The 27252-nt window shown below is 43.2% G+C and overlaps 1 protein-coding gene across 3 annotated transcripts in view; it reads right to left on the reverse strand.

The window, feature by feature from the left end:
• CLASP1 (cytoplasmic linker associated protein 1) overlaps positions 1–27252 on the reverse strand; it is a 274154-nt gene that overhangs the window by 213189 nt on the left and 33713 nt on the right. For all 3 annotated transcript variants that reach the window (XM_052658970.1, XM_052658975.1, XM_052658963.1), the window contains exon 2: positions 24080–24557. In XM_052658970.1, coding sequence (XP_052514930.1) covers positions 24080–24274 — 195 coding nt within the window. In that variant the 5' untranslated portion in view covers positions 24275–24557. The remainder of the gene's footprint in view (positions 1–24079; positions 24558–27252) is intronic.

Here is a 27252-nt window from a genome sequence, read left to right on the forward strand (position 1 = left end):
TTGGCATAGTCAACAAAGCAGAAATAGATGTTTTTCTGAAACTCTCTTGCTTTTTCCATGATCCAGTGGATGTTGGCAATTTGATCTCTGATTCCTCTGCCTTTTTAAAACCAGCTTGAACATCTGGAAGTTCAAGGTTCACGTATTGCTGAAGCCTGGCTTGGAGAATTTTGAGCATTACTTTACCAGCGTGTGAGATGAGTGCAACTGTGTGGTAGTTTGAGCATTCTTTGGCATTGCCTTTCTTTGGGATTGGAATGAAAACTGACCTTTTTCCAGTCCTGTGGCCACTGCTGAGTTTTCCAAATTTGCTGGCATATTGAGTGCAGCACTTTCACAGCATCATCTTTCAGGATTTGAAATAGCTCAACTGGGATTCCATCACCTCCACTAGCTTTGTTCTTAGTGATGCTTTCTAAGGCCCACTTGACTTCACATTCCAGGATGTCTGGCTCCAGGTGAGTGACCACACCATCGTGATTATCTCAGTCATGAAGATCTTTTTTATACAATTCTTCTGTGTATTCTTGCCACCTCTTCTTAATATCTTCTGCTTCTGTTAGGTCCATACCATTTCTGTCCTTTATTGATCCCGTCTTTGCATGAAATGTTCTCTTGGTAGCTCTAATTTTCTTGAAGAGATCTCTAGTCTTTCCCATTCTGTTGTTTTCCTCTATTTTTTTGCATTAATAGCTGAGGAAGGCTTTCTTATCTCTCCTTGCTATTCTCAGAATGTAACAAAAAAAAAAAAAAAAAAAGGAAGCTTTGGAGCTAAATACTTAAAGGTAAAAGCATAGAAATGTTAAGGATCCCAAATCTCGGTGACCACAAAGTAAAAAAGGAGAAAGTAAGAGGAAAAAAGTGAACAGCTCCTCCATCTCCAGCTTTACACACAATCCAGGGAGGAGGGAAGCAACGAAGCAACTGCATAGTTGCTGGGTCTCCATTGCACAGAGAGAGAAGCAAGGCTCAGATAAAGCAACCTGCCTGAGTCCGCACCCACGTGTTCACAACTCAGTGTAAACATTTGTTTGTCCCACCAAAGGTGGGTGGAAGGAGGAAGTGCAAGGTTAAAAGCTCCTAAACTGATACCATTCAAGTAACAGCATCTTGGGGGCATCAAGATAATAAACCAAGGGTCACAACCTACAGGACAGCTTCATGATATGAACTCCAGAGGAGACACATTAAGACCTCACCCAACACCAGAAGGTACAAGCTCCCTTCTGTGACTGCAAAATGAGTGATGTGATGGGAAGCACGACAGAGGCCAGGGCCAACCCATGACACCCTGGCAGTGAGGTCTCTGTAATGTAAGGTATTATTATGCAACCTAGCTTTCTCTTATATTCTTCTCATTTAACTACCAAAAAACCTCATCAAATACCATGAGCAGAAAAGCTTAGGTAGGGGATTGTTCATTTATTAGACAACTTTACTAAACAACTATATTCCAAGAAAGTTATAGGTAAAATCACTTAAAAAAAAAAAATAGGAATTCTCCTGACAATCTAGTGGTTAGGACTCCGCACTTCCACTGCAGGGGACATGGCTTTGATCCCGGATCAGGGAATTAAGATCCCATGCACGATGTGGTGCAGCCAAAAAAAAAAACAGACACGGTCAGAGAGAAATTATGACATTAATCATTATGACACTAATCAAATCATCACAAGATAAATTAAGCTATGATAAATGCTCTAAGGGAAAGCTTTGAAGTCATATAAAACAGTGTGTTCTAGTCTGAAGGTTGAGAAATATAAGTTTGAAGAGATCCAAATTTATGGACCATAACATATGCAATAAAGAAATTCAGCTCTGAAAGAAAAAAAAAAGAGCCATAAAATATAAGAGCATTAGTTCTAAGACACAAATAAAACTTCGACTACCCCCACGCAAGAAGGAAAAGAGGGGAGAGAAAAGAGCAGTGCTAGCCCCATTCTCAGAGAAGGCAATGGCACCCCACTCCAGTGTTCTTGCCTGGAGAATCCCAGGGATGGAGGAGCCTGGTAGGCTACTGTCTATGGGGTTACACAGAGTCGGACAATTACCGAAGCGACTTAGTAGCAGCAGCAGCAGCCCCATACTATGCCTCCATTCTTAACCAACTGATGGCCCAGGGTCTGATTTGGGCCTACAGCCCACCTGATCCATAAAATCGGTGGTCCAGGCCCAGTCAATTCCATGACTTTTCCATGTCCTTGCTGAAGGACACAGGAGAAAAAGCCACAGGAAGACTGGACTCCAAGTCACCAGAGCCAGCTGTCAGGATGCCACTAACAGCTCCTGGAAGGCCACTGGGGAAACCACTGCAGTCGAGGAAATGGTGCCTTTCTCAAGTCCCAAGAGCACTTCTCAGCTGAGTTTTGTTATGTTTCATGTTGGGAAGCGGGTTGGGGGTGGGATGCAGAACCTCCAGAGGTGATAGCTCTGGGTTATGAAACTTCAAAAACAAAACGCAGTCTGTCCCTGCTCTCTGGAAGCTCACCTCTAGTGGGGAGCCACACACATATAGCTAAGTGCCATGGCGGGAAACCAGGTCAGAAGTGCCTCAAGGCCGTTAAGTCTGACAAGATGTCAGACTTGCCCAAGATGTCAGGCTCATCTTGGGCAATTTCTGCCTAGACCCGGAATCAACCATTTCTCTAAGGCACCCCCAATTCCTTTTACTGGAGAACAGTAAATTGGCTCTGTGCCCTTTTGACATGACTTTAAAGTTCTTCGGTGGCCAGATATGGGACCAAGAAGATGCTCGAATGTAACAGTCGAACACAATGGATATGTTTAAATTCATCAATTATACTGATACTAAAAAGACCCTCTTTGGACAACTTTGGAGGCTGGTAGGCACCAGCTTGCGTTCTAAACATTGATAAACTGAAGGAAAGAATAAAGCAAACTGCCTTTTCCATATGGATTGTGTTTCAGAGTAACCAACTAGTTGATGAGGCAAGGTTCTTTATAGAAGAACCACAGTGAATAAACATTAGTAACAGAATTAAAAGAAATGACACAACTGGAAAACTGTCCTATTGCCATCTAATGAAATAATCTAGGCAGCAATCATCCATTGCTACTAGAAACTACTAAACGTGAGAAATCATAAAGCAGAGGAATCCATGAGGACGCCTGAACCCAGGGATCAATCCTGGCACCACCAGAAATGAATGACCAGCAGTAAGGACCCACCAACATGGCACAGATGGCCAAACACACCAGTACCGAGGAAGCAACAGTTAACTGAGAGAAACACTGAAGCTAACCAAGCCTCTAGAACAGGTCTCACTTGCTTGCTTGCTTAGCCACACAGTCATGCCCAACACTTTGCAACTCTTTGGACTGTAGCCTGCCCACCTCCTCTGTCCATGGCATTTCCCAGGCAAGAATACTAGAATGGGTTGCCACCTTCTCATCCAGGGGATCTTCCTGACACATGGATTGAGCCTGCATTTCCAGTGTCTCCTGCATTGCAGGCGGCTTCTTTACCCCCTGAGCCATTAGGGAAGCCCTAGAATCAGGTCTAATGATCAGCTTTCCAGAAACAGAAGAATATGCTAGATGACACAATGAAATAAAAATGCAGTCAGTTAAATCCAGAATAAGGCAGCGTCTACAGGACAACCGATACAGTTTCTTCAACAAATAAACTCTATAGATAAAAGGTGGGTAGGGGAGAAACATCAATTTTAACAAAAGTTTAAATGTAACATGTGACATCACTTGGATATGAATTTTAAAAAATCAACTACAAAAAAAAATCAACTACAAAAAGATAATTTTGAAGCAGATGATAATTGAACCTACAGTAGTTATAAGATAATATTAAGGAATTAGTAAGTTTGTTGGGTGTTATAATGACATTGTAGGTACTTTTTTTATTCAGAACTTTGCACTGAAATGGAGAAGGAATCTGCAACCCACTCCAGTATTCCTGCTTGGAAAATCCCACGGACAGAGGAGCCTGGCAGGCTATAGTCATCCATAGGGTCACAAAGAGTCAGACATGACTGAAGGACTTAGCATGTAGCATGTATTGAAATATTTACAGGTAAAACACTAAGACTTGTGGAATGTGCTTTAAAACACTTTAAGGGGAGAAAGGTGGAGAAAGCATGGATGAAACAAGAACTATAGAACACTGATAGCTGTTGAAGCTGGATATATGGGATTCACTGTTTTATTCTCATTACTTTCGTGCATATTGGGGGAAAACTCATAACCAGAGGTTGGGGAAAAAATACACACCTTATACAGGACTACTCATCACAGTGTTGTTTAAATGGTGAAAATGTGCAAACAACCTAAATCTCAGACTAATCAGGTAAATCATTACGCACGTAAAAAAGGAATAACATGAGACTGTGCCGCTGCTGCTGCTAAGTCGCGTCAGTCGTGTCTGACTCTGTGCGGCCCCACAGACGGCGGCCCACCAGGCTCCCGTCCCTGGGATTCTCCAGGCAAGAATACTGGTGTGGGTTGCCATTTCCTTCTCCAATGCATGAAAGTGAAAAGTGAAAGTGAAGTTGAACATGAGACCATAAAAACAACCATATTTTACTGCCCCCCAAATCCTACAACTTTTTACACTGAGTAAAACAAAGCAACAAATAACAGAGGGCAGAACAACATAGTGTAATTCTAAAGTGATACACGTACAGGAAAATGCCCAGAAGGACGTTCACCAAGGTGTGTGGATCTCTGGGGGGAATATACTGGGTGTCATTGTTCTTTGGGAACTTCTGAAGGCATTCACTCATACAACTGCAGTTTTTTAAGGGAGTATGGGCAGTGAATACTTGACTTTTTTGTGGTTTCCCAAATTTGAAATATGGTTGAAAATATGGTTATTATGGTGCTTAAATGGAATAAGATATTGAAAGCGATTATCACAAAATTTGGCAAATAACCAGACATTCAAAAGTTGTTACAGGTCTTATTTTTTTTCCCACTTGACAACCACAATAAAGCAATTGTTGCTTTAAAAAAATATTTTAAATTACCCTCATTTTTTTAAATGCTGGAGAGGGTGCGGAGAAAAAGGAACCCTCTTACACTGTTGGTTGGAATGTAAACTAGTACAGCCACTATGGAGAACAGGGTGGAGATTCCTTTAAAAACTGGAAACAGAACTGCCATACGACCCAGCAATCCCACTGGTGGACATACACACCAAGGAAATCAGAATTGAAAGAGACACGTGTACCCCAATGTTTATCGCAGCACTGTTTATAATAGCCAGGACATGCAAGCAACCCAGGTGTCCCTCGGCAGACAAATGGCTAGGAAAGCTGTGGTACATATACACAATGGAGTATTGTTCAGCCATTAAAAAGAATACATTTGAACCAGTTCTAATGAGGTGGATGAAACTGGAGCAGAGTGAAGTTAGTCAGACAGAAAAACACCAATACAGTATATTAATGCATATATATGGAATTTAGAAAGATGGTAATGATGACCCTATATGTGAGACAGCAAAAGAGACACAGATGTAAAGAACAGACTTTTGGACTCAGTGGGAGAAGGCGAGGGTGGGATGATTTGAGAGCATAGCATTGAAACATGTATATTACCATATGTGAAATAGATCGCCAGCCCAGGTTCAATGCATGAGACAGGGCGCTCAGGGCTGGTGCACTGGGATGACCCTGAGGAATGAGATGGGGAGGGAGGTGGGAGGGGTGTTCAGGATGGGGAACACATGTACACCCATGGCTGACTCATGTCAATGTAGGGCAAAATCACTACAATATTGTAAAGTAATTAGCCTCCAAATAAAATAAATTAATTTTTAAAAACCCTCATTTTTTAAAATCCAAAACCCGCCTACTTCCTTTCTCTTCCTTCACTTAATTATATATTGACACCTAATACATGTTTGTTTCATTTTAAAGTTTAAAACAGAAGGCAGTCTTCATTAATATATCCCCATACTGGTTCTCCTAAAACAGATCTTTCAAGTATGACGTTATCCACGTCCTTAGATTGTCTTTTCATTGTAACATTTTAGACAGGACTGATCATTTAAACACATGGGATTTTTTAAAATCTCATGTCAAATGTCTGCGAAAATTCAGCCTTCTCTCAGACTTCTCTGGGAGAACTAGGCTTCTCTGTAATTTACTATTCATACTAATAGAGCTAAAAGAAGTTCATGGGACACATATGGGAATCCTTCACATATGGAATCCCTTCTTCTCGTGTTCCTTTTTTAAAAACTGAGACATCATTCGCGTACCATAGAATTCACCCTTCTAACATGTTCAGCCCAGTGATTTTCAGCATATGCACATGGCTGCTCAGCTGTCACTGCTATCTGATTCCAGAACACCTTCATCACCCAAAAGAGCCCCGTTACCTGTCAGCAACCACTCCACGCTTCCCCCATCCCACCTCTTCCCTCAGACCCCGGCAATCGCTAATACAATTACAGTCATTATCAAGGCTGATTTGTTAGGGAAGGGGACAGGAAGAGGCAATACATTCTTTCATGGCATAAGATCCCCATTCTGATGGCTTGAACTATATAAAGAATATGCTTCAGCTTCACATGCATGCCTTGGTGAAGATAAATCAGCACTTTCCTCTTGAATTAATCTTCCTTTTACTATAATGCAAGAATCAAATCACACAGACAGCACTGGCTTCCTCTGACTGCACTGCTGATCAACTCTGAACATGTGGTCATGGTGTATTTCACTCTTCCATCTCAAAATTCTGAGGCAACAGCAAAGTAAAATCTAGCAATTACCACAAAAAGATAAACTAAATGTAAAAAAAAAAAAAAAAAAGAGCAAGTCATCAAGATAAGCTAAATTCATACCAATGTTTGCTCTCTTAGTTGGCAAAACTTATCACAACATTTCTTGTGTTGAATGCGTAACAGATTTTCTACAGATTTTTTTTTTCTCTTTTTAGAGTAATTAGATGAAAATTGATGGAGGAAAAGTAGGGCTGACGTAGTGGAATATGCTGAGTGGATTTGTGACCCTAACTGCAATACCGCTTGGGGATCAGTCATATTTCCATATAATACGAAATGTTACTTTATTGTTACCATGATTCCACAAGAGAAAAATTAAGGCACTGCTGTAAGTTACCAGTGAGCCTCCTTAACTTCACACAAGCAATTGTGCAACAAATCCAGCTTCTATCCATTTCCTCCTGCAGTAAACAATACAGATGGTATGCCATCCCTGGTACTTCCTGACCAGTATCTTCTCAAAAGCAGCTGAAGAAAATGTTTTCAGTCTCTGTTTATAAAAGTAACACATGCCTCTACCGTGAAAAATTTAGAAATTACAGGAACATAGGAAGAAAACTTGCCATCTATAATCTCCTTATATAGATTAATATCATTCAAATTTTCACACAGTTCTTTCCAGACCACTCTTTCTACACATTTGTGCACAGCTGAGATGTTGCTGTATCTAAATTTTGCACCTGCCTTTTTCACTTTACATCATTCCATCAGCATTTCCCCACTGAAAAGTCTTTACAAACAGTCCTTGAGGGCAGTACACCATCTTCCTGATAAACAGATGTAAGTATTTACACACACACACATCTCATATTCTCCGCATGCTATGTATTTGAAATTTTCCCAATCTGAAGCCACTATTTGTAATTTAAAATAATTTTTTATTTGCCATGCACACATTTCTTTCACAGACACACATCCCGTGCACAGAGGCCACAAATTTTCATTTTGGTTCCAAAGGACTTGGTTATTTCCAAGTCATTGTGATGCAGAGTCACTGCCAAAACCCACATTCCTGTCTGAGGAAAAAAATATCACCCATATCATTAGGACTTTGGAATGAACAAACAATGGGCCATAAATTCTTTAAACCACTTAGAAATGAAAGGCCATGCCCTCAATCAGTCAAAAAGCACTCTTTCCTATCCTAAGCTTACAATCAGAGCTGTCCCCTGACCTCTAGTACCAAGAATGTGGGGAGGGAAGATCCATTCTGTCTGACTGTGTCACTTTGGCAATGGTTGTCCTATAGAGCCGACCTTGACTTTCTCCTTTAGATGCTCTTCTCTGGCAGATCAGCATCTCACAAAGGTGACCCCAGGGCAGAGGGTACATTTCAGGAAGAAGGCTACTGCACCCCAAGCCGAACCTGCAGGCAGCAAGCCCTCCCAGACAGACGGCAGGTCAGAATGTAAATGAGAAGCGAGACTGAAGGGCCCACCGTCAACTACTGACCCAGCCAAATAAATACAAGCAGGAACTTCCAATTCTTTATCTCAGTCCAAATGCATATTACTTTTTAAAATTAACATAAAACAAAACTTCCTTGCCGAAACCTCACAGAGTCCAAATCAAATATTAAAACAAAGCCAGCCAAAAAAACATGAATTTGACCCTGGCAAGGGCCTTCATTTTTAAAAATAAGGTTGCTTATTTACTTTACCTTATCTGCTGCTCCACTATTATTAAGCTATTTCCTTCTGACCTCAGAGGTACCATTAAATAGTACCTAAATAAACAACAAGGTCCTACTGTACAGCACGGGGAACTATGTTCAATATCCTGTGATAAGCCATAATGGAAAACAACGTAAAAAAGAATATATATGTACGTGTAAATTAATTACTTTGCTGTCCACCAGAAACTAATACAACATTGTAAATCAACTATATTTCAATAAAATAAAATTTTTTTAATAAATAAATAATACCTAGAATCATTTCTCTCCTTTCCAAAAGGCTCCTTTGTTCTTAGTAAGAAATAAATAAATGTTTTCTTCCTAATCTTGGTTCTAAGGTAATCAACATTACTCTTCTAATTGTTGACAGAACGCTAGCCCACCTGAAGTCCTCACCTGGTGCTTTTCTCACTCACGTGTGGACACCAGGCCATTATCCAATCACTGTGATGAGGCACTGTGATGCCTCTGTCTCACAAGCAGCTGCTGAACTTACCCCCTGAACAAGACAGATTCAGCCTCAATCTTCTTGAGGCTGAATGAGGGACCCAAAGGCCTTGCCACCCTATAAACATCCAGTAAAGTCCAGTCCTGTGCACTGTGGCCTAGAGGACATCACCTAACCCTGAGGGGTCTCAGGACTAGCCAATTTCTAGGAAGTAGGGTAAGAACAAAGCATATGGAAACCTACTATTATTTCTGACACGGGACAGGAGATCAAATATCTGGTGACTCTCTTCATGATATTCAGACAGCTCCTTTTCCACAATCTCCCTCGCTAGTTATTCACTTTGGCAAAATGCGCAAATGCTTCTAATTCACTTTTAACTCCATTCAAGCAAAACCACCTTCCTCTTTTCATAGAACCCCCACCAAGCTACTGTCTCCCCAACCCAAGCCCTGCCCCACTCCTGTTCACAGGTGCTCTCTTTTGTTCTTCACTGTGATCAGTTCTTGCTCATCTGAGAAAGGGAGGGAGAGGAGATCATTTTGCAATGTACAGAAACATCAAGTTGCTCTGTTGTTCACCTGAAACTAACAGAGCTGTAGATCAATTATACTTAAGTAAACTAACTAAATTTTAAATAATAAAGTAAACATTACATCCTGGGGATGTACTGCTTAGCATGACCGCTACAGTTAACAACAATGTATGCTCTACCTGAAAGTTGCTAAGAGAGTATATTTGAAAAGTTATCATCACAAGAAAGAAATGTATGTAACTATATGAGGTGATGTTTGCTCCCTCGATTTCTTGTGGTGATCCTTTCACAACAAATCATTATGTTGCCTACTGTAAGGTAATACAATGTTATATGTCAATCATATCTCAGTGAAATGTGAGGGAGAGGGGGAGGGAGGAAATACCCCACTACCCACCTTAGTATATATGGTAATGTATGGAGACACAGGGGCCAGTAAACTTGCATCCAGTGCCCTGCAGAGACACACTACCAAAGCTCCCTAAATGCACTTTCCCAAGACTTTCCCGAGATTAGGTTGCTTTGCAACCACAGGCTTCTTCCCCTGCGGCCTCTCTTTCTGCCACTGTTTGATGGTTCTGGGACCATTTAAACCCATTTGTTGTTACTCAGTTGCTTAGTTGTGTCTGACTCTTTGCAACCCCACGGACTGCAGCAGGCCAGGCTTCCCAGTCCTTCATTATCAAGAGTTTGCTCAAATTCATGTTCACTGAATTGATAATGTCATAACAGGTAACCAAAAGCAAGTGGTGATAGTGCTGGTCAAACAACAGAGAAATGAAGGATTATCACAGTGGCTACTGTAAAATAATCGTAAAACTAGCAAGCCTGCAATTATAGCACCGTGCAGCTGTCAAACACTGCCTGTTTATGGACTCTTTCACCCTCACCACAACCCTAAGATGGATATCGTCCCCATTTTATAGATGAAAAACTGAGGCCTAGAGAGGTTAAGTAACTACCCAGCATCACACAGCCAGTGAGTGCAAGAGTAAGGGAAGGAAGAGGCCCTCTAACCCTAGCAGTCTGGCCCCAGAATCCAAGCTCATAACTTGTCCAAGAGAAATTATGTATTTTACAGAACCAGAGTCACCTTCAAACAAAAAAGGAGAGGAAAAAAAAAAGAGAGAATCAACTAGGAACTGATGAGTGGAAGTCCCAGTATCACAAAGGGCTTCCTAAACATCTCCGCATCTTGGGAGCATTTGCCAGCAATTGATAAGGAACAACAGCCAGAGTGGTCAGAGGCAGGACACAATTTCAAAAGATACAGAAGCGATCGTCAAAGCAAGATTCTAGATCAAGGCTCCACGGAGACAGAACACAGGAGCTCACCTGTGTTGGTGTTCCATTTCCATAGGGCACCCCTGCCCTAAGCAGGGCACACCTCGTTTGGGGGCTGGCTAAAGAAACAGTTCAATTTTTTTTCTGCAGAAAGGTATCAAGATCTCAGTCTATAAAAATAAATCCTAGCAGATACAAACTAGTGTATACAGGACGGATGACCAACAAAGTCCTACTGTCCAGCCTAGGGAACTATACTCAATATTCTGTGATAAACCATAAAGGAAAAGTACATAAAAAAAGAATGTATGTATGTATATAACTGAATCACCTTGCTGTACACTAGAAATTACAATACTGAAAATCAACTATACTTGAATAAATTTTTAAAATGAAATTATTAACGATGGTCCTCAAAAAACAAATCCTTCTCCCACGGCACTCAAGGTTTCTCTCCAAAGCTTCTTCTAGACAGCTTCCTGTTCCTCCACCTTCAACCTGATCACTACACTTGCTCTGTTATTAATGAGAACAGTCCTAGGCAGAAACACATCTCTAATATGAATAAAGCTGATCTGTGGAAACAACAGTTTTGAGGGCCTAAATTCTTAAAAAGAAAAAGGATTTTTAATTGTCAAATGAAAGTCAGTTGTGTCCGACTCTTTGCGAGGTGTTTTAATTGCCAAGGTGTTACCAAAAAGAGCTCCAAGACTGAAAATACTTAATGAAGTAGTAATGTAAACATTCCTCTTTCCCTTAAATGCTCTCCTCCCCCCTTAAAAACACTCCATTAATAGTCTGGTACATGCCATACCAGACTTCTCCTTGGAGCTCTAGTACCAAAATGCCAGTGTTTTTGTGGCATCATGCCATTCTTTCTGTATTTGAAAATGGTAAGTCTAAATCATTTATGTACGGATGTACATGGAGAGCTAAAGCACAGACGTTAAAGCAACATATAACCCCCATGTGCAGCAATGATGATATACATAGTTTAGTTTCTTGAACTAAATAAGCATTAAGAAACAGTTCAATAAGCATCTTAAAAAAAATCCCTGTACCTCAGCGGTCCTCCGTGTGGGGGCGTGTCTCCATTGTGCCCACATCCCCCTGCACTTTGCGGCTCTAGGAGTCTAAACCTCCTCATTCATTTTATGAAGCAACAGGGTCCCACACAGAGCCAGCTGGGAGTGGCCCCAGAGATGGGTTGGGAGCATGTCTGGCATTGGCCCCAAGCATTACTCCCTGGGAAGCGAACTGCCTTTCACCCACCTGCTCTGAACACACTTCTCTCAAAGTAGCATAACTGGGAAAGAAGGCTGATTCTGGCTAAAATGAGTAGTCCTGGGAGGAAAAAAGGTCTGGACAAAGAGAACAGGCCTGGAGCTCCAGGGAAGAAGAGCAGGAGTCTAGCCCCTGACACAAGGAAGCCACCCAGACTCAGGGAGGCTGGAAAGCAGCCTGGAGTTATCCCCTTCCTGTCCCCGAGGCAATCTCCTCAGAATCAATCTTCTGAACATCACCGCTCCCCTCCTAATTGTAAAATTACTCCATTTGGAGCTCTGACAGAAATGAAAGGCCCAAGCTGGCTCGCAGAAAAATGGAAGTGATGAATAAACATAAGAGGCTCAATTTCACTCGTGTTAATTACCATTTCCTTAGTTACAGCAAGACACGCAGGAATGGTTTTAACCCAACAGGCAAATGGTAAGCATGAGCACGTCTGAAACGTTAAAAAGCAGCATGTGAGTCTCTAAGTCCAGCAAAATATATGTGATCCAGATTTCAGATATTTAAACTACTGAAAGAGGGGCATTATATCCACAAAAACACTAGCATTTTGGTACCAGAATTACAAAAATTGGTATAATAGACACTAATGACAAGTTCTCAGTTTAAAGGGGCTGGGAAAGACGGGAAAGCTCTCACTGGATGACAAAGCTAAAAGCCCACATAACACGGGGTCATCAGAGGAGAGAAGTGAGGCGCACACAGAGATGGCAGGTACCAGGCCAGCCCAGCAGTGAGGGGCCCACCTCAGGGTGCTGACTCCTGAGCACGAGGAGCAGAGGCCTCATCAACACGTACAAGAGCTGTGGTGTGAGCCCAGGGCCAATTTCTGGGCTGTCCTTGGGGGCCCCTGCAGCCTCTCCAGGAAAAAGACACAACGTTCCCATGAAGCTCATCGTTCCCACAGTGGTCACACTCAGGCCACTTGTCCCCAGCCAAGCCCTCTTTCTGCTAGGGGACCCCATCCGACTTCTTCCAGCCCTTGACATAGAAGTTTTCTGAGCAAGGCCACCATTTCCTTGCAGCAGCATGTCTCCCTGGTCACAGTGAGTGGGCTGGGGGCTTGGAGAGGTGATTTACTCCAAGCTGGGAGAACAGAGACTCTTGCCCCTGGTGATGGGGCTACAAGATGTGAGGCGGGGCCATGGTGGCCGAGCGCAATGCTGAACAGTGTCCCAGAAGCCACCGGCCAGACAGATCAAGACCCCTCCCGCCCCACCCCATGCTGCTGCCACAGTAATCCATCCCAACAACTCTCCCGGCCAGTGGTCTGCCCCAATAACGCCCTCTCCGGCTTGAACTTGTTTGAACTGAGTTACTACTCAAAGTCTACCTAACTTCCTCATCACAATCAGAAAGGTTAATATCAGTTCTTTTCTTTATAAAGCTGTTAGGAAAAAAAGAAAAAAAACAACTCCTTGGGTTGGGCTAGAATTATACGAAGAACTGAACAGAATCACACACCTACCCTCACTGTCCAACAAAAACCAACTGACTATCGACTTAGCTTTCTTCAGCATCTCCCATCTAAGCCCAGAGAGGATGAACTGATATTTAGGTTCTGGGAGATGTGAAAGCACTTGGAAAAAGGAAGGAGCATTAAGAAGAAATGAATTAGAGTTGTTTTTTCCTCACAACTCTCTTATTTGTGTTTAAAAAAAGAAAAGAAAGAAAAGCTAATGGGAATAAATGACAACAGAGATCCCACTTCTTTAATCCACTTCAGGGTAGCCTTTGTAAAGGTATCCGGATGCCCTCCTCCTGACTAATGACGTCCCCTACCCTGTTAATGTCTTAAGACGGCCCAGACAGAACCTATTTGCATCAATCATTTAAGGGGGAAATGAGATTAACAAAAATAAAATTATTTATTTGATATCCTTATAAGACTTGCTTTTATCTGAAAGGTCAGAAGCAGTAGAAAGGTTCTCCAACACTGCTCCTGGCAACACAGAGACATCGTTTCACTTGCCCAGCAAAAAGGAAAAAACATTCAGGAAAATAACACCCCGGACTGGTTTCAGGGCACTCACACAGCACTGGTGGGTGGGCAAGGTGGCCCACTCTGACCCATCAATTAAACTCTTCAGAAGTTCCAGCACACACACACACAAGAGGGCGAGAGCATGCGTGTGTTCAACGATGCTCAGTGCAGTGAGGCTTGTGACAAAAAAAATAGGAACAACCTAGAAGCTGACAGCTATGGATAAAGAAATGATAGCTAAAAACTCATGGAAGAAAATCATGCATTAAAGCTACATCAACTCAGCTTAGTCTACACCACCCACATCAGCACCCAGAGTCTCTGGCCCTTCAATGGCTTCCATTCCCCCTCCAGTTGGTTCCCAGGCCTCCTAAGGTGCCAGAGGCCAGGCACTCCCTACCTGGGGCTCTAGCTTCACCCCACGAGTGTAGAACATGCCACTTCTCTCAGAAAATCACCTCTACTAAGGACACCTGTGACATGCTGCTTTGTAGAGTCACTAAGCTATCTCCCTTCTCTCATTCCAAAAAGGCCCAAAGCCCCCTCTCTTCCACAAAGCCTTTAAGGATGATTAAACACAAATTTTGACCCACCACCAGGCCTGGCACCAAGCACTACCTACCCATCTATAACCCCAGCCATCTGGCCCACAACAGATAGCTGTCTTTGCCCCTACCCCAAATCCCTGGTGAAAGTCAGCTGTGGCCAGATAATTCCTCCAGGTCGACTCCCATGTCTATTCAAGCCAGTTTCATCCAGTTTCTCTGGATTCTTTGCTGTGGTTCTCATCACAGACTCTTCCTCTACTTAACCTGCTAAGAAGATTAACTCAGTGGTGTCAGTCAGCTCTTGATTACCTATTCACCTTGGATGCCATCTGACAATTTCCCCCTTAGTCCAAAGCTCTAACTAGTGAGGGCTTCCCTGGGGGCTCAGGGGTGAAAGAATCCGCCTGCCAATGCAGGAGTCATGGGTTCAAGCCCTGGGTCGGGAAGAGCTGGAGAAGGAGATGGCAACCTACTCCAGTATTCTTGACTGGAATCCCATGGACGGAGGAGCCCGGTGGGCTGCATACCGTCTAGGAGCTGAAAGGCATCGGACACGGCTAACTGAGGGGCTAACAGCAAACAGCAGCTACAGCTGAACTGTGTCTACAGGGGCCTGCCTCCTTCAGCACTGCCTCCTGTTTCATGTGTTCTCCATACTCTTCTTTCTTTTCCTCATACAAAGTGTCCTTTAACATCCTGCTAAATCCAAGAAGACATTCTATTGCTACTTGCCTTTCTATATGCCTTCCACAGTTGTTTACAATATACAGATAGATAACCATCTCTGTTTCTTTTTTTTTCTTTCATCTCTCTGTTTCTATTTTGCCTGCCAGGAAGCCCAGAGTCCAAACCAAATTTCATCACATTAATTTTATGTTCACAAAGGATTAGGCGGCCTTAAATTCTTTATGAATATAAACGTACCTACATTAGACTAATTTTAAACATTTTCTTCTTTCTTCACAGTAGTTCCTTTTGGGGATAACTATCAAAGTATACACTTAATTCCTGCTATATAAACAGACAAAGGATATACATTTCAAAAGTAAATGAAGCCAACTGATAAATGGAGAAGAAATGATGGAATCAGAAAATCACCCTTTAGCATCCAAATAATTATCTTAGGCAAGGATCATCAACAAATACTAAAGTAGGGGACAGCTTGATGACAAGATATTTACATAGTCTCAAAATATCTCCCCACAAGATACCTATTCATTATAAGAGGAAAAAATAACAACTTTCAGAAGTAACCTGGCAAACATCTCTTTACCAACTAGGACAAAGATACCACGTGCTTTCTGATATGATACAATGATCACTTCCATGGTTTTCCCACTGCAAAACACACAACCAATCAAACAATGAGAAGCAGAAAACAAGCTCAAATGGAAGAACTGTACAAAATAAACAGCCTAGTATTAAGTCAAGAAAGACAAGGACAGACAGGCAATGAACTGCTCCAGGTCAAAGGAGACCATACAGGTGAGAATGAAAATGCAGCCGGGGAGCTTAATTGTAGACCACAACGTTTTTCTTTCTTTTGCTATAAAGGACATTAGCAGGACAACAGGTGAAACATGCATAACATCCCCAGACTGGATCATGTGTGCGTGCTCACGCATGTCCCACTCTTTGCAACCCCATGGACTGTAGCCCTCCAGGCTCCTCTGTCCACGGGGTTCTCCAGGCAAGCATACTGGAGCAGGCTGCCACTTCCTCCTCCAGGGGTTAGTACTCTTATCAATCCTAATACAGTATTAGGACCTGTATTAAGGTCCTAGACCTGCATTAAGACTATATAGTGAATGCCCTTATCTTCAGGAAACATGAATACTCAGGAGTGAGGAGCACGTCTGCCACTTCCTGTCCAACAGTTCACATACAGAGAAGATAAACAAGTGGTGAAGCACTGCCACTGGGGTCTGGACGAAACACATGGAAACTCTGCACAGGAATGTTTGGGTTCGGGAAAGGGTTTGAGGTATAACTGACATACAGTATTATGTTAGTTTCAGGAGGACAACATAATGATTCAGTATTTGTATACACTGTGAATGATCACCACAGTAAATCTACTTAACATCCATCATTACACACATTTACAGAATTTTTTTCTCTTGTGATGAGAACTTTTAAGATTTATTATCTTATCAACTTTCAACTATGCAAAGCAGCATTCCTAACGTCACCACACTGCATTACGCTACCAGGACTCAGTCATTTTGGAGCTGGACATCTGTACCTTTTGACTCCCTTCACCTATTTTGCCCAACCCCCAACTATTGCCTCTGGCAGACATTCATGAACTTGGTTTGTGTTTTGTTTTGTTTAGGTTCCACATATAAGTGAAATAATACTGGATGTACTTGTCTTTTTCTGTCTTAGTTCACTTAGCATTATATCCTCAAGGTCCATCCAGGTCACAAGTAACATTATTTCATTCTTTTTTACACCTGAATAATATTCCATCGTATTGAGTTTGTCAAAAAGTTCATTTGGGTTTTTCTATAACATTTTACAGAAAAACCCTAACTTTTTGGCCAACTAGTTCATCCATTAATGGACACTTAGGCTACTTCCATATCTTGGCTATAGTAAACAATGCTTTTTTCCAGGTTTGTGAAACTTCCCTGTAGGTTTGAGTATTTTCCAAAATAAAGAGTTTAAACAGTAGATAAGGTCATGATTCCATTAGGACCAGTCAAAAACTGTTTTACATACACTTATCGTAAATCGTTTTGGTTTTTTGTTAAAGTACAAAATGAGCTACTTATCTGTCACTCAGGATCCAGTCTCCTAAAGTCATCACTGTTAGCTGTGGGGTACACCATAACACTCTTTTGCTCTGATAAATATACTATAAATATCATTACAGCATTATAAAGGAAGCAGTATTGCTCCGATACGGATGTGGGCTTCAAGGACAGACTATCCAGATTAAAATAACTTTCCAGTTCTGTGACCCTGGGCAAGTTGCTTCTTTGCGCTTAAGCAGTTTCCAGCTGTTGAACTGGAGCAATCCCAGAGTTTATCAGGGGCACTTGCCTCATGATTAAACAAAGCAATGAACAAGAAGTGCTTCACGGATCCTGATACACAATGAGTGCTTCATAAAAGTGAGCTACTCGTAAACATCAAAATCATGGATTCATTAGCCTCACTGTCGGCTCTGTGCTCTCACCCTAGCTGTTTCTTTTTCTTTTTGCTCTGACATTCAATTTATGATTTCATTATATGTATCCTTATTTCAATTTGAGCTTTCTTAAACAAGGTGAAATATTAGTTAAAAATAAAAAGAACAAATGAAACCCTCTGAAAATAGGGGTCCTCCATCAGCAGACTGCCTTTGCCAGTAGGTTTTAAACTCACTCTTAGAATTCCAGGCCAGCTGCTGCTCTGCTCAGGGCCTCTGTTATCAACAGTGCATGGTTTAAGGATTCATATCTTGTTACAAAGGATCCAAGGCCTATGCTCCAAAGAACAGGCTGACCAGGACTAAGGAAGGCACACAAACTCAGTCCCACATAAAGGCTCACTTTCCACAGATCTTGTTATCTCTGGGCATAAAGTAACTGCATATCCTCATCATCTTCCTCTCACTGACCACACGCTCATTCCAAGTAGCCCTGGCACCTTCGTATACAGGCTCCCTGCACCCTCATAACAATGCTTTGTACCAGCTATCACCAGACTCATTTCACAGATGAGTAAACTAACTTGCTCAAAAGGCTACATGGCAGAGACAGGATGAGAATTCAGACTGTTCACCCTCCAATCTGAACTACTTCCAATGCACTTTGCTGCCCTTGCTTATAACATAAACACACACTTGGGAAGAAATGCCATTAATTACATATATAGAGGACACCATTTTTATTTGACAAGTCACATAAATTTTCTTAAAATAATTCTTCCTCGCTTATTTTTATTTTTTTGCTTTTGCTTTTGTTTTTGTTGAGTACCACTCACTGCAGCTTTCGTACTTAGAAGAGAGGCACCTGTCTTTAAACTATACACAGAAAAATTAAGCTTTTGCAACCGACGGGACAAGGCAGCAGGGAAAACCTGGGGAAAAGGAGCAGCCTCTAAGAAGCTGCATCACTGTGGCAGCAGCAAGCAGAGAGCCAGAAACAGAAGTCACTTAATCTGAATCCAATCATCCTTTCTGGCTCTTCTCTCAAGGACACCAGGGGGAAAATTAAAACCTCAATTAAAGTCAAGGTTCTGGAGATAGGCGAGAGGCACAGAGGAGCCGCCCTTATCTGCTAGCACCTTCCCCTCAGGCCAGAAAGGGCACCTGAACCAGGGCAGTGGTCATACCGTGCTCCATAGAGCAACTATGGAAGAGACGAAACTTTCTACAGTCTATACTGAGACAGTGCTGCTAGACACGGAGGAACAAGAAGGAAGAGAAGTCTCTCTGACTTTGCAACTCACTCCTTTTGATCCTTCCTGGTCCCATTTAACCCCATCTTTCCATCAAGGCCTCTCCAACTTTATAGATTCCTTACAGTCCTACCTTTAGACCACTAAGACCGTTAAGGGGAGAGATTAAGGAAGCCCTCAGTTAAAAGAGATCCTAGAAATTTCAAGTCAGCATGGCCTGGGCTTTGAGACAACAATGCCCTGAGCTGGAGTCCGCATGTATCAGATTGAGACAGAGTGAGACTGTCCAGCACTGGCCCAGCACTTCCACTGTGAGGAAGGGACCATGCCTGGCCTGTCTTTCCCCCAGGGATACCCAGCCCTCCGGGCACTACCGCACAGGATCAGTGCTTAACTCACTTCAGTCATTGCATGAACACTTAGGTTCAAGGCCCAGAAACCTTGATTACTAGTTCTGTCATTTTGATCAAGTTACCTGATCTATCTGTACATCAATGTCATCTGTTAAATGAATATAGCAAGATCCATCTCATCTGGTGATAATAAGTTAAAAATGAACACATATTTAGCATAGCTTCTGGTACTGGTGGCTCAGATGGTAAAGAATCTACCTGCAATGCAGGAAACCCAGGTTCGATCCCTGGGTTGGGAAGATCCCCTGGAGAAGGGAATGGCTACCCACTCCAGTATTCTTGCCTGGAGAATCCCATGGGCAGAGGAGCCTGGCAGGCTACAGTCTGTGGAGTTGGACACAACTGAGCGTACACACACACACAATCTAGAAAAGAAGTCTCACAAACAAATAAAGACTCCATCTCTTCCGTGTCTCCCACAGTCACTGTGACATCACAGAAGACTTACAAAGTCCACACAGTGACACCCTGGATTGGGGATGGGAAAAGCACCCCCACAGTGTAGTCCTGGGGAGTTCCAGCTGTATGAGGACACTATTTAAATAACCAATTACTCATTCCCCAGGATGACCCAACAACATCCAAAGCCAATACCAAGCAGGACCCTGTAGGGGCTCCTGGGCACCATCAGGCTCCTCGATTTTCCCTGAGTTCCAAAGGGCAGATGGAACAGTTGCTAATCCAGGAAGGGAAGGGATGCGGAGAAAGGGAGGAGCGGCCAAGAAACACAGCACAGCCCTGAGGCAAGGTCCTGGTTCCACCTCAAGGGACACACAGTTTTAGGGGGCAGAAGCCTGCTGTGCCTCTTTTGCCAAGCAAAGCAACAATGCTATTCTTTTCTACTTCACCCAAAACTCTGTCTCCGAGATTCAATCCGGTACCAGTGCGCAGAGGCTGATTTCAGCAAAGTCAGCTCATAGTAATCAGTGACAGGTTAACAGAACATATACCGACCCTAAAATGAGTCTGCATGAAAGAGCCAAAAAGGCAGGCTTCCTAAAATATCATATAAGATGCTCCAAAAGCAAACTGAGTTCTATCAAAATGATGGCTTCCCCTATTCCCAAATTAGGTACAAATTATAAGGCTCACTCTTCTCCCAAATGAATCATGAACAGTTCCCACCAGTGAGGAAAGTATCTACACACGGCAGGCGCTAAGTGTCTGTTAGTGTCGGGGCTCGTAAACTACGGTCCAGGGGCCACCGACCTCCATCTGTTTATGTAAATTTAGTCTTGCTGGAACACAGCTATGGTCACTCATGAACACATTATCTGGGGCTGCTTTTGCATTTATAATGGCCCAAACTAGTTAAGTAGTTACAAGAAGACCACAGGGCCCACAAAGCCTAATATATTTACCATGAAAGTTTGCTGACCTCTATTCTAATGAAAGAAACACTGGCTGGGAAATCAGAGTCCTACATTTAAATCCCAGTTCCATGATCACAGAGAGAAATTATCTCGTTAATTCTCAGTAATTTCCATGACCTCATGTATAAAATTAGGATACCACCATCTATCTTGCAGGAATGTTATGAAGATTAAATGAGATATTAAATGCATATGGTAAATAAGCCAAGAATCAGTAGCTATTAAACCTTAATCAAAACCAGGTACAAACCTGTCTACCACATTAATACTCAAAGGTAAGTGATCCAAGCTCCAGCAAACTACTTTTTAAAATAAGACACTGTGTTGGCATTCATCTACATTCTCTTACTAGGAAAAGGAATAACAATACCTAAGTGCTATCATTTTGGAAGGTCAAAAGTACTTCTCTTTTCCCCTTATCTTTTTAGTCCTGAATTTAAAAAGAAAAAAAACAAATGTCAAGAAGCCAAGCTTCAGAGAATTGCCTATTACAAAGTGAATCCCTTCAAATAAAACCTGAAGTGTACTTCAGGCTCTGAGTAAGTGATCTCAATCCATGATTAAGGAGGAAAAAAAACAGGTGTAGTTCCCTTAAAAATATATTTCCAGATTTTAGTAAAGCAACCAGGAATATTTGCCAAGAGTGCCCCTAAATTCCTGAGTTCACGCAGGGAACTAGGATGTGTTGAGCACCTGCAATGTTTCAGGTTCTGGGCTTCAGGTGTGAACAAGGCACATGGTCACCACACTTAAGAGGCCTTACAGACCAGACGGGTGCTCAGCACTGGGTAAGATCAGAACCACACGACATGGCCTTGATGCCACAGCCTTCAGTATAAAGTCAAACAAGCTATCAGAGCTTGAGGCCCCTGAGAGAAGACCTAGTCAAACACCTGCCCTGCACAGACAGGTAAAATGACTTGTCCATGACCACATGCAAATCAGCAGCAAACCCTGTTTTCCTTTCCTTCCCAGAGCTGTCGTTCTTGGAAATCACTTCACAAAGGTTCTCAAGTCTTAATCTTTCACTCCACTGTGACCCTACAATTCCTATTATGAAAAATCGACCCAGTCTTCAAAACCTCTGGGTCCCTCTAGACAGTGCTACTACTCTCTTCTGTCTTCCCACCAATTCTGCGCATCTTTATTACTCCTTCCCTGGTGGCTCAGCTGGTAAAGAATCCACCCGCAACGCAGGAGACCTGGGTTCGATCCCTGGGTCGGGAAGATCCCGTGGAGAAGGAAACTGGCAAACCCCTCCAGTGCCCTTGCCTGGAAAATCCCATGAACAAAGGAGCCTGGCGGGCTGCAGTCCATGGGGTCGCAAAGAGTTGGGCACGGCCGAGCGACTAACACTTTCTTTCACTTTATTACTGCACGCGCAGCACTGATTATAACCACTCACTTATATATCCTTACCCACCCCTCCCAGACTACGACTTTAGTGAAGACAGGAACCAAGTCTTGACACTGACTGTGAATGTCTGAAAGCTGATTATGTGGCTGGCATATAATAACTGGATACATGCACGCTAAGTCGCTTCAGTCATGACCGACTCTGTGCAACCCCATGGACAGCAGCCCACCAGGTTCCTCTGCCCACAGGATTCTCCAGGCAAGAATAGCAGAATGAGTTGCCATTTCCTTCTTCATAATAACTGTATATTCACTCTCATTTAGTGTATATAATAACTTTCCCACATTATGGATGAGGAAACTGAGGCCCAGGGAGGTTAAGAAAGCTCCTGCGGTACAGCAAATCTGTGGGTTACTTATTGAACATCCATGTACCTCTGCCCCTTGCCTCGCCTCCTTCTTCCTAGCAGGAGTCTGGTACCCAATCCCTCCACACAGCCACAGTTTTGTATCAGGGGAGGCTGAACCCCTTCATGAAACCAGGAGGTGAAGTGTGACGGCTGAAGTCCACTGTGGACACCTGTCCATTCCCAGTTACACTGCAATGTAACGTAAAAAAGTCTGCTGGGAAGCTTCAGAGGTTTCCTCCCAAGTAAAAGACATAAGCAGTCACTCTTCTTCCCTAGCCATTGCTTTAACTATGTGGACTTCTTAAGTTTCTAAAGGCAATTACTCAATCTCCTTATGCAAACTTTAAGTCAACCAAGTCAGCATTCAGTTACTCTCAGCCAGAAGCATCCTAATTTGCACACAGGAAGGGTGACTTCACAGACCTCAAAGATGTCACTAGTCTACCTCACCCTTCCCCTCTGCAATACTCCCCCCACCCAGCACCAACACAGAGCAGGTAAGAGGTACTTATTAAGTTCAGCTAAATGAACAAATAGATGAATGAAACAGACAAAATTTAAGCTCAGCTTTCAAAGTCAAGGAAGGTAAACTTTAAGTCCAGTTCTAAGTGAAATATTAGGGACCGAGGTAAACACCCTTAATAAATCTAAAGCCTGCTGACTCTTAGATAAGATCAAGATTCAATGTAATTGGAAAACAAAGTCTATATTAGAGCAAACAAAGAAATCCTGTAAGTACCCATTATGAGTCGTCTGTGTCAGAAGACTGGTACAATGAAAAACAATCACAAAAGCTCCTGTGTCTGGAAGCCCCTTTGTCTACAAGGTCTATAGCACCTATTAGCAATCATGCAAACAGCCCACTCTGACTTCCATCTCAACCTAGATCCAAAGGGGCCAGCTTTTTAACACACTAAAGGCTGGGGAGGGGGATGAGGGGGAGAAATGACCCCTCTTCAGCACTTCAAGTCCAGTCCAGTTTTCCTTCATGAAACTCAGTCTTTGAATGGCAACAAGGTCCACCTTCACAACTCATTTGTGTCATAGGACCCGCCTGCTCCCTTCCCACCCACCAAGGGCACCTGAGGAGCCCTGACCTTTGGAACCTGAAGGATACCCTTCAGGCCATTACAAACAGGTCTCAGGAGAGTCCTTGGCAAACCATAACTATTGCTGGCCAGGTACCTGGGCCGACTTCAAAATAGGAGCTTGAAGGCTCCTACTGCCAACCCCGACCCCTAACCCCAAGAAAATCAATGAGGCCACTTGTTATTCACAAAGAGCCACTCACTGCAAGGCATGATAGTCACTTTAACTTCAAGGCTTCAAATACTTACACCTTTTCCAGATAAAAGCCTCTCTTTATCTGGTCATACGGCCTTCTCTCAGTGCACTGAAGAATAAGGGTGTTTTGATCCCCAACAAAAATCAAAGAAAACGCTACTTGCTCTAGAATGAAATGTCCAAAAGCCACAACGTGACTGAGTGTCTTACTGGAAACCAAGGGATCAATCATGCTGATGGCTCTCAAAGGACTCTTCAAAGGACCCATTTTGACCCTCTCTAGGTAGCCCAGCCACCTAGAAGAGCATCCTCTTGCACACGGCTTACCTTATAATTGCTAGAGTTCACCCAAGAGGTAGCGAGTCCATCCACAAGTTTGTCTAACATGGTCTGGTCATGCTCGAGGTCGGCAGACTTCTGTTTGTCTGAGAAATAGTCTATCAGTTCTTGGCCAACCTGCAGTCGTTTCCCCACATCCTTCTGCAGCACCTGTGCCAGGCAGGCCTCCATGCGAGGCTCCATGGCGGAATTCCAATCCAGAGCCGCGAAGCTAGAGGGCGGTGGGGGTGACGCCCTCCCCGTGAGCGGCCCCCAGAGGCGGCCTCTTTGTTTGCTGAAGGTTACTAAGAGCTTGTGTGTCAAAGATGCAATCCGGGGAATGGCAGCAATGCACCATGTGTGGCTGAAGAGCAGCTGGGAGGATATTAAAAGTCCAATTTAAATAACTAGTAGAGGAGAAGGGAGTGAGTGGCAGAGTGACGCTCTCCTCCTGGGTCTGAAATACTTCATAATTCAGCAGTCCATTCTGAAAAGCAAGAGAAGGACACATCAGCACAGATAACAAAATGCTCAAATGTTGGGAAACATTTAATCAAAGACAAAGCATTCTTGCTGCAGCACCATTTACAAGCACAAGTGGAGCGAGAAGCATGAACGCTTGGCAACCATGTCAGAATAACATAATTATTATTTATATCAGGAAGAACGTCGAAGCCCAAAGCAAAGACCCAATGAGCTTCACAGTTGGTGGGTTGAGGTTTCCCACAGTTTTCCAGCTTGTAAATGCACCAGTCAGGAGAGCAAGCTTTTGCTTCAGCTGGATGATTTATGGGTAGCTTAAATTCTGCTCCCCACCAAAAACCAAACTCCACCGCGTCTGAGTCCCTGTATGTCTGTAGCCTGTCTCTCAGCTTCCTACAATCCAAGTGCTGGAAGTGAGGCAGGCTCCATAGAAACACCACTGACCAAACTGGCTGTCCCAGTAACAACAATCAAAGTCAAAGGCGACACCTACACCTGCTCAGCAGCTTTACAAAGGGCGAGCAGGTAGTGGTTCCTGCCTCCTCCTCCAGAGAAGTGACCAACAGGGTGAACGGGAGAGGCTCACATTCTGACCACACTCTGTTGACACAGTGTTCTCCATGGGCAGAAGCACCAACTGGGCCTGGTGTTTTGCTACAGAATCAGGAGACCTCAAAACCACTCTTGGCATAGAACAAAACACATGATGTGAGGAGGTACCAAAGTCATTTTTACTAGACAAGCTGAACAGGCGGACTATTTAATCTACAGCTCCTGGTACAATTGTACATATTTATTTTTTCAACGTCTTTTCTCAATTCCCAACCCAAGAAGATGCACAGAAAACCTATCTCCAAGACGCAGCAACCCTGACACTGTACCAGACAGAAATTGAACTCTCAGGGGTTCAACAGGTAAGTCTGACCTTATAAATCAAGTAAGATTGAAATTCAGGGCAGGGTAAATCTTCCAGTTTGAGCACAAGGTTTCTCTCCCTTACTGTCACCCACCCCACCTCCACCCCATCCCTACTCTCAGCAAAAAGCACAGTGCTCTTTCCAAGTCCTAGAGTGAGAGATGAGTCAAGTCATCCAATGAGGAAAACACTCCTGCAAAGTCCCTAGCCCCTGATTACCCATTTTCTGCTTTCCTTCCAATCAAGAAGCCTTGATGTCTTACGTGGCAGTCCTTCCTTAAGAGGAGGAGATATCGCTTTCCAATCATGTCCATGCCATGGAACTTGTTCTTCCTTCACAGGAAAGGTCTTAGATACAGCAAAGCAGCCATTACCCTTCACTCCAATTTTCAGTCCAAACAAAATACCCCCACTTCCTTAACCAGCTCCCATGTCGGACTAACGAAGGTATCAGTGATACATGAAAACTGGAGAAACCAACAGAACCTTTTCTTTCTGGGCCCAATATTCGCCAAGAAGCTAGTTATGGTCAAGACTGGTAGATTAAAAATGGCTGCAGAGGCTTTGCTGCTCCTCCTCCACCGAGATGGAATCTCAACCTCCCCAGTGACCCTGGGATGAGTCCTGAGACTTGCTCTGGCCAGTGGGAAATCAGAGACGGCAGAAATGAACTGAGATTTGACCCTGGAGCGTGCGTGACTGCCATGCTGTGAGGAAGCTGGTCTAGCCTCCTGAACACGAGAAGCCATTAGAGGAGAACCAACTCGCTCCAAACAGCAGCCCGCAGCAACCACCAGACATGGGAGTGAGTCCACGGGGGACCACTCAGCCTTACCAGTCACCATCTGACTGCAGATACACAAATACATCTAAGGAGACAAAAACCACCCAGTCAAACCACAGAATGATGAGAAACTGTTCACTCATACTTTAAGCCATCCAGTTTGTGGTGCTCTGTTACACACCAGCAGATAACTGATCACTCCTTCTTCCTCTAAACATCTTTCATTCTCAGTGAAAAGAATTTCGTATCCCTTACTCCTCCAAAAGGCCCAAAATCAGCAGACACTAACCAGTAATGATGGTGACAATATCAGTTTTGAGCATCAACATGAGGGGTCAGGCTCCATGCCAAGGTGATGTATACAATTTATCTGATTCTCCAACCACTTCTATAGAGCAGGCATTAACACATCCCTATCTTACAGGTGGGGAAAATGAGGCAAAGTTAAGTGATTTTCCAAGGTTGCATGGCAGTAAGTTTCCCTTTCCCACCTTCAAATCCTTGTTATTACAAGTCTGGCCTAGTTCTGTCCCAACTCAGGGAAAGGAGGTCAGACTTCATGGTGAGCTGGGAAGCAACAGGCCAGACAGCAAAGTCTCCACTCCCAGGAGAGGAAGGAACCCATACATTTAAGGCTCTTTCCCATTATTTTTTAAAATACATATTATATAAAAACTTCCCCTTCAGCTGGAATTCCATATGATTTCTAACAAGTAAGTCTATGCTTCTTGACAGTAATTATGCAGTAAAGGTTTAGCACACCCAGAAGCAGGTCACAAACTCTTGTGTATGAAATCCACAGAATGACACTGGAAGCCCCAAAGCATTAAGCCAACTGGGTCCTCTTTGTTCTTTTTCTTTAATTAAAAAAAAAAGTCATGGGTGATCCTCTCTTGCACAAAAGTGCAAGACCTCTCCCCTACTCCTGTCCCCCAGCCACATTTCCCTACCTAAAAGCAAAAGGTGTTGCTAACCTCCCGTGCCTTCCTTCATGGGTAT

This window comes from Budorcas taxicolor, chromosome 2 (assembly GCF_023091745.1).
Source record: "Budorcas taxicolor isolate Tak-1 chromosome 2, Takin1.1, whole genome shotgun sequence".
In the NCBI taxonomy this organism is placed as follows: domain Eukaryota; kingdom Metazoa; phylum Chordata; class Mammalia; order Artiodactyla; family Bovidae; genus Budorcas; species Budorcas taxicolor.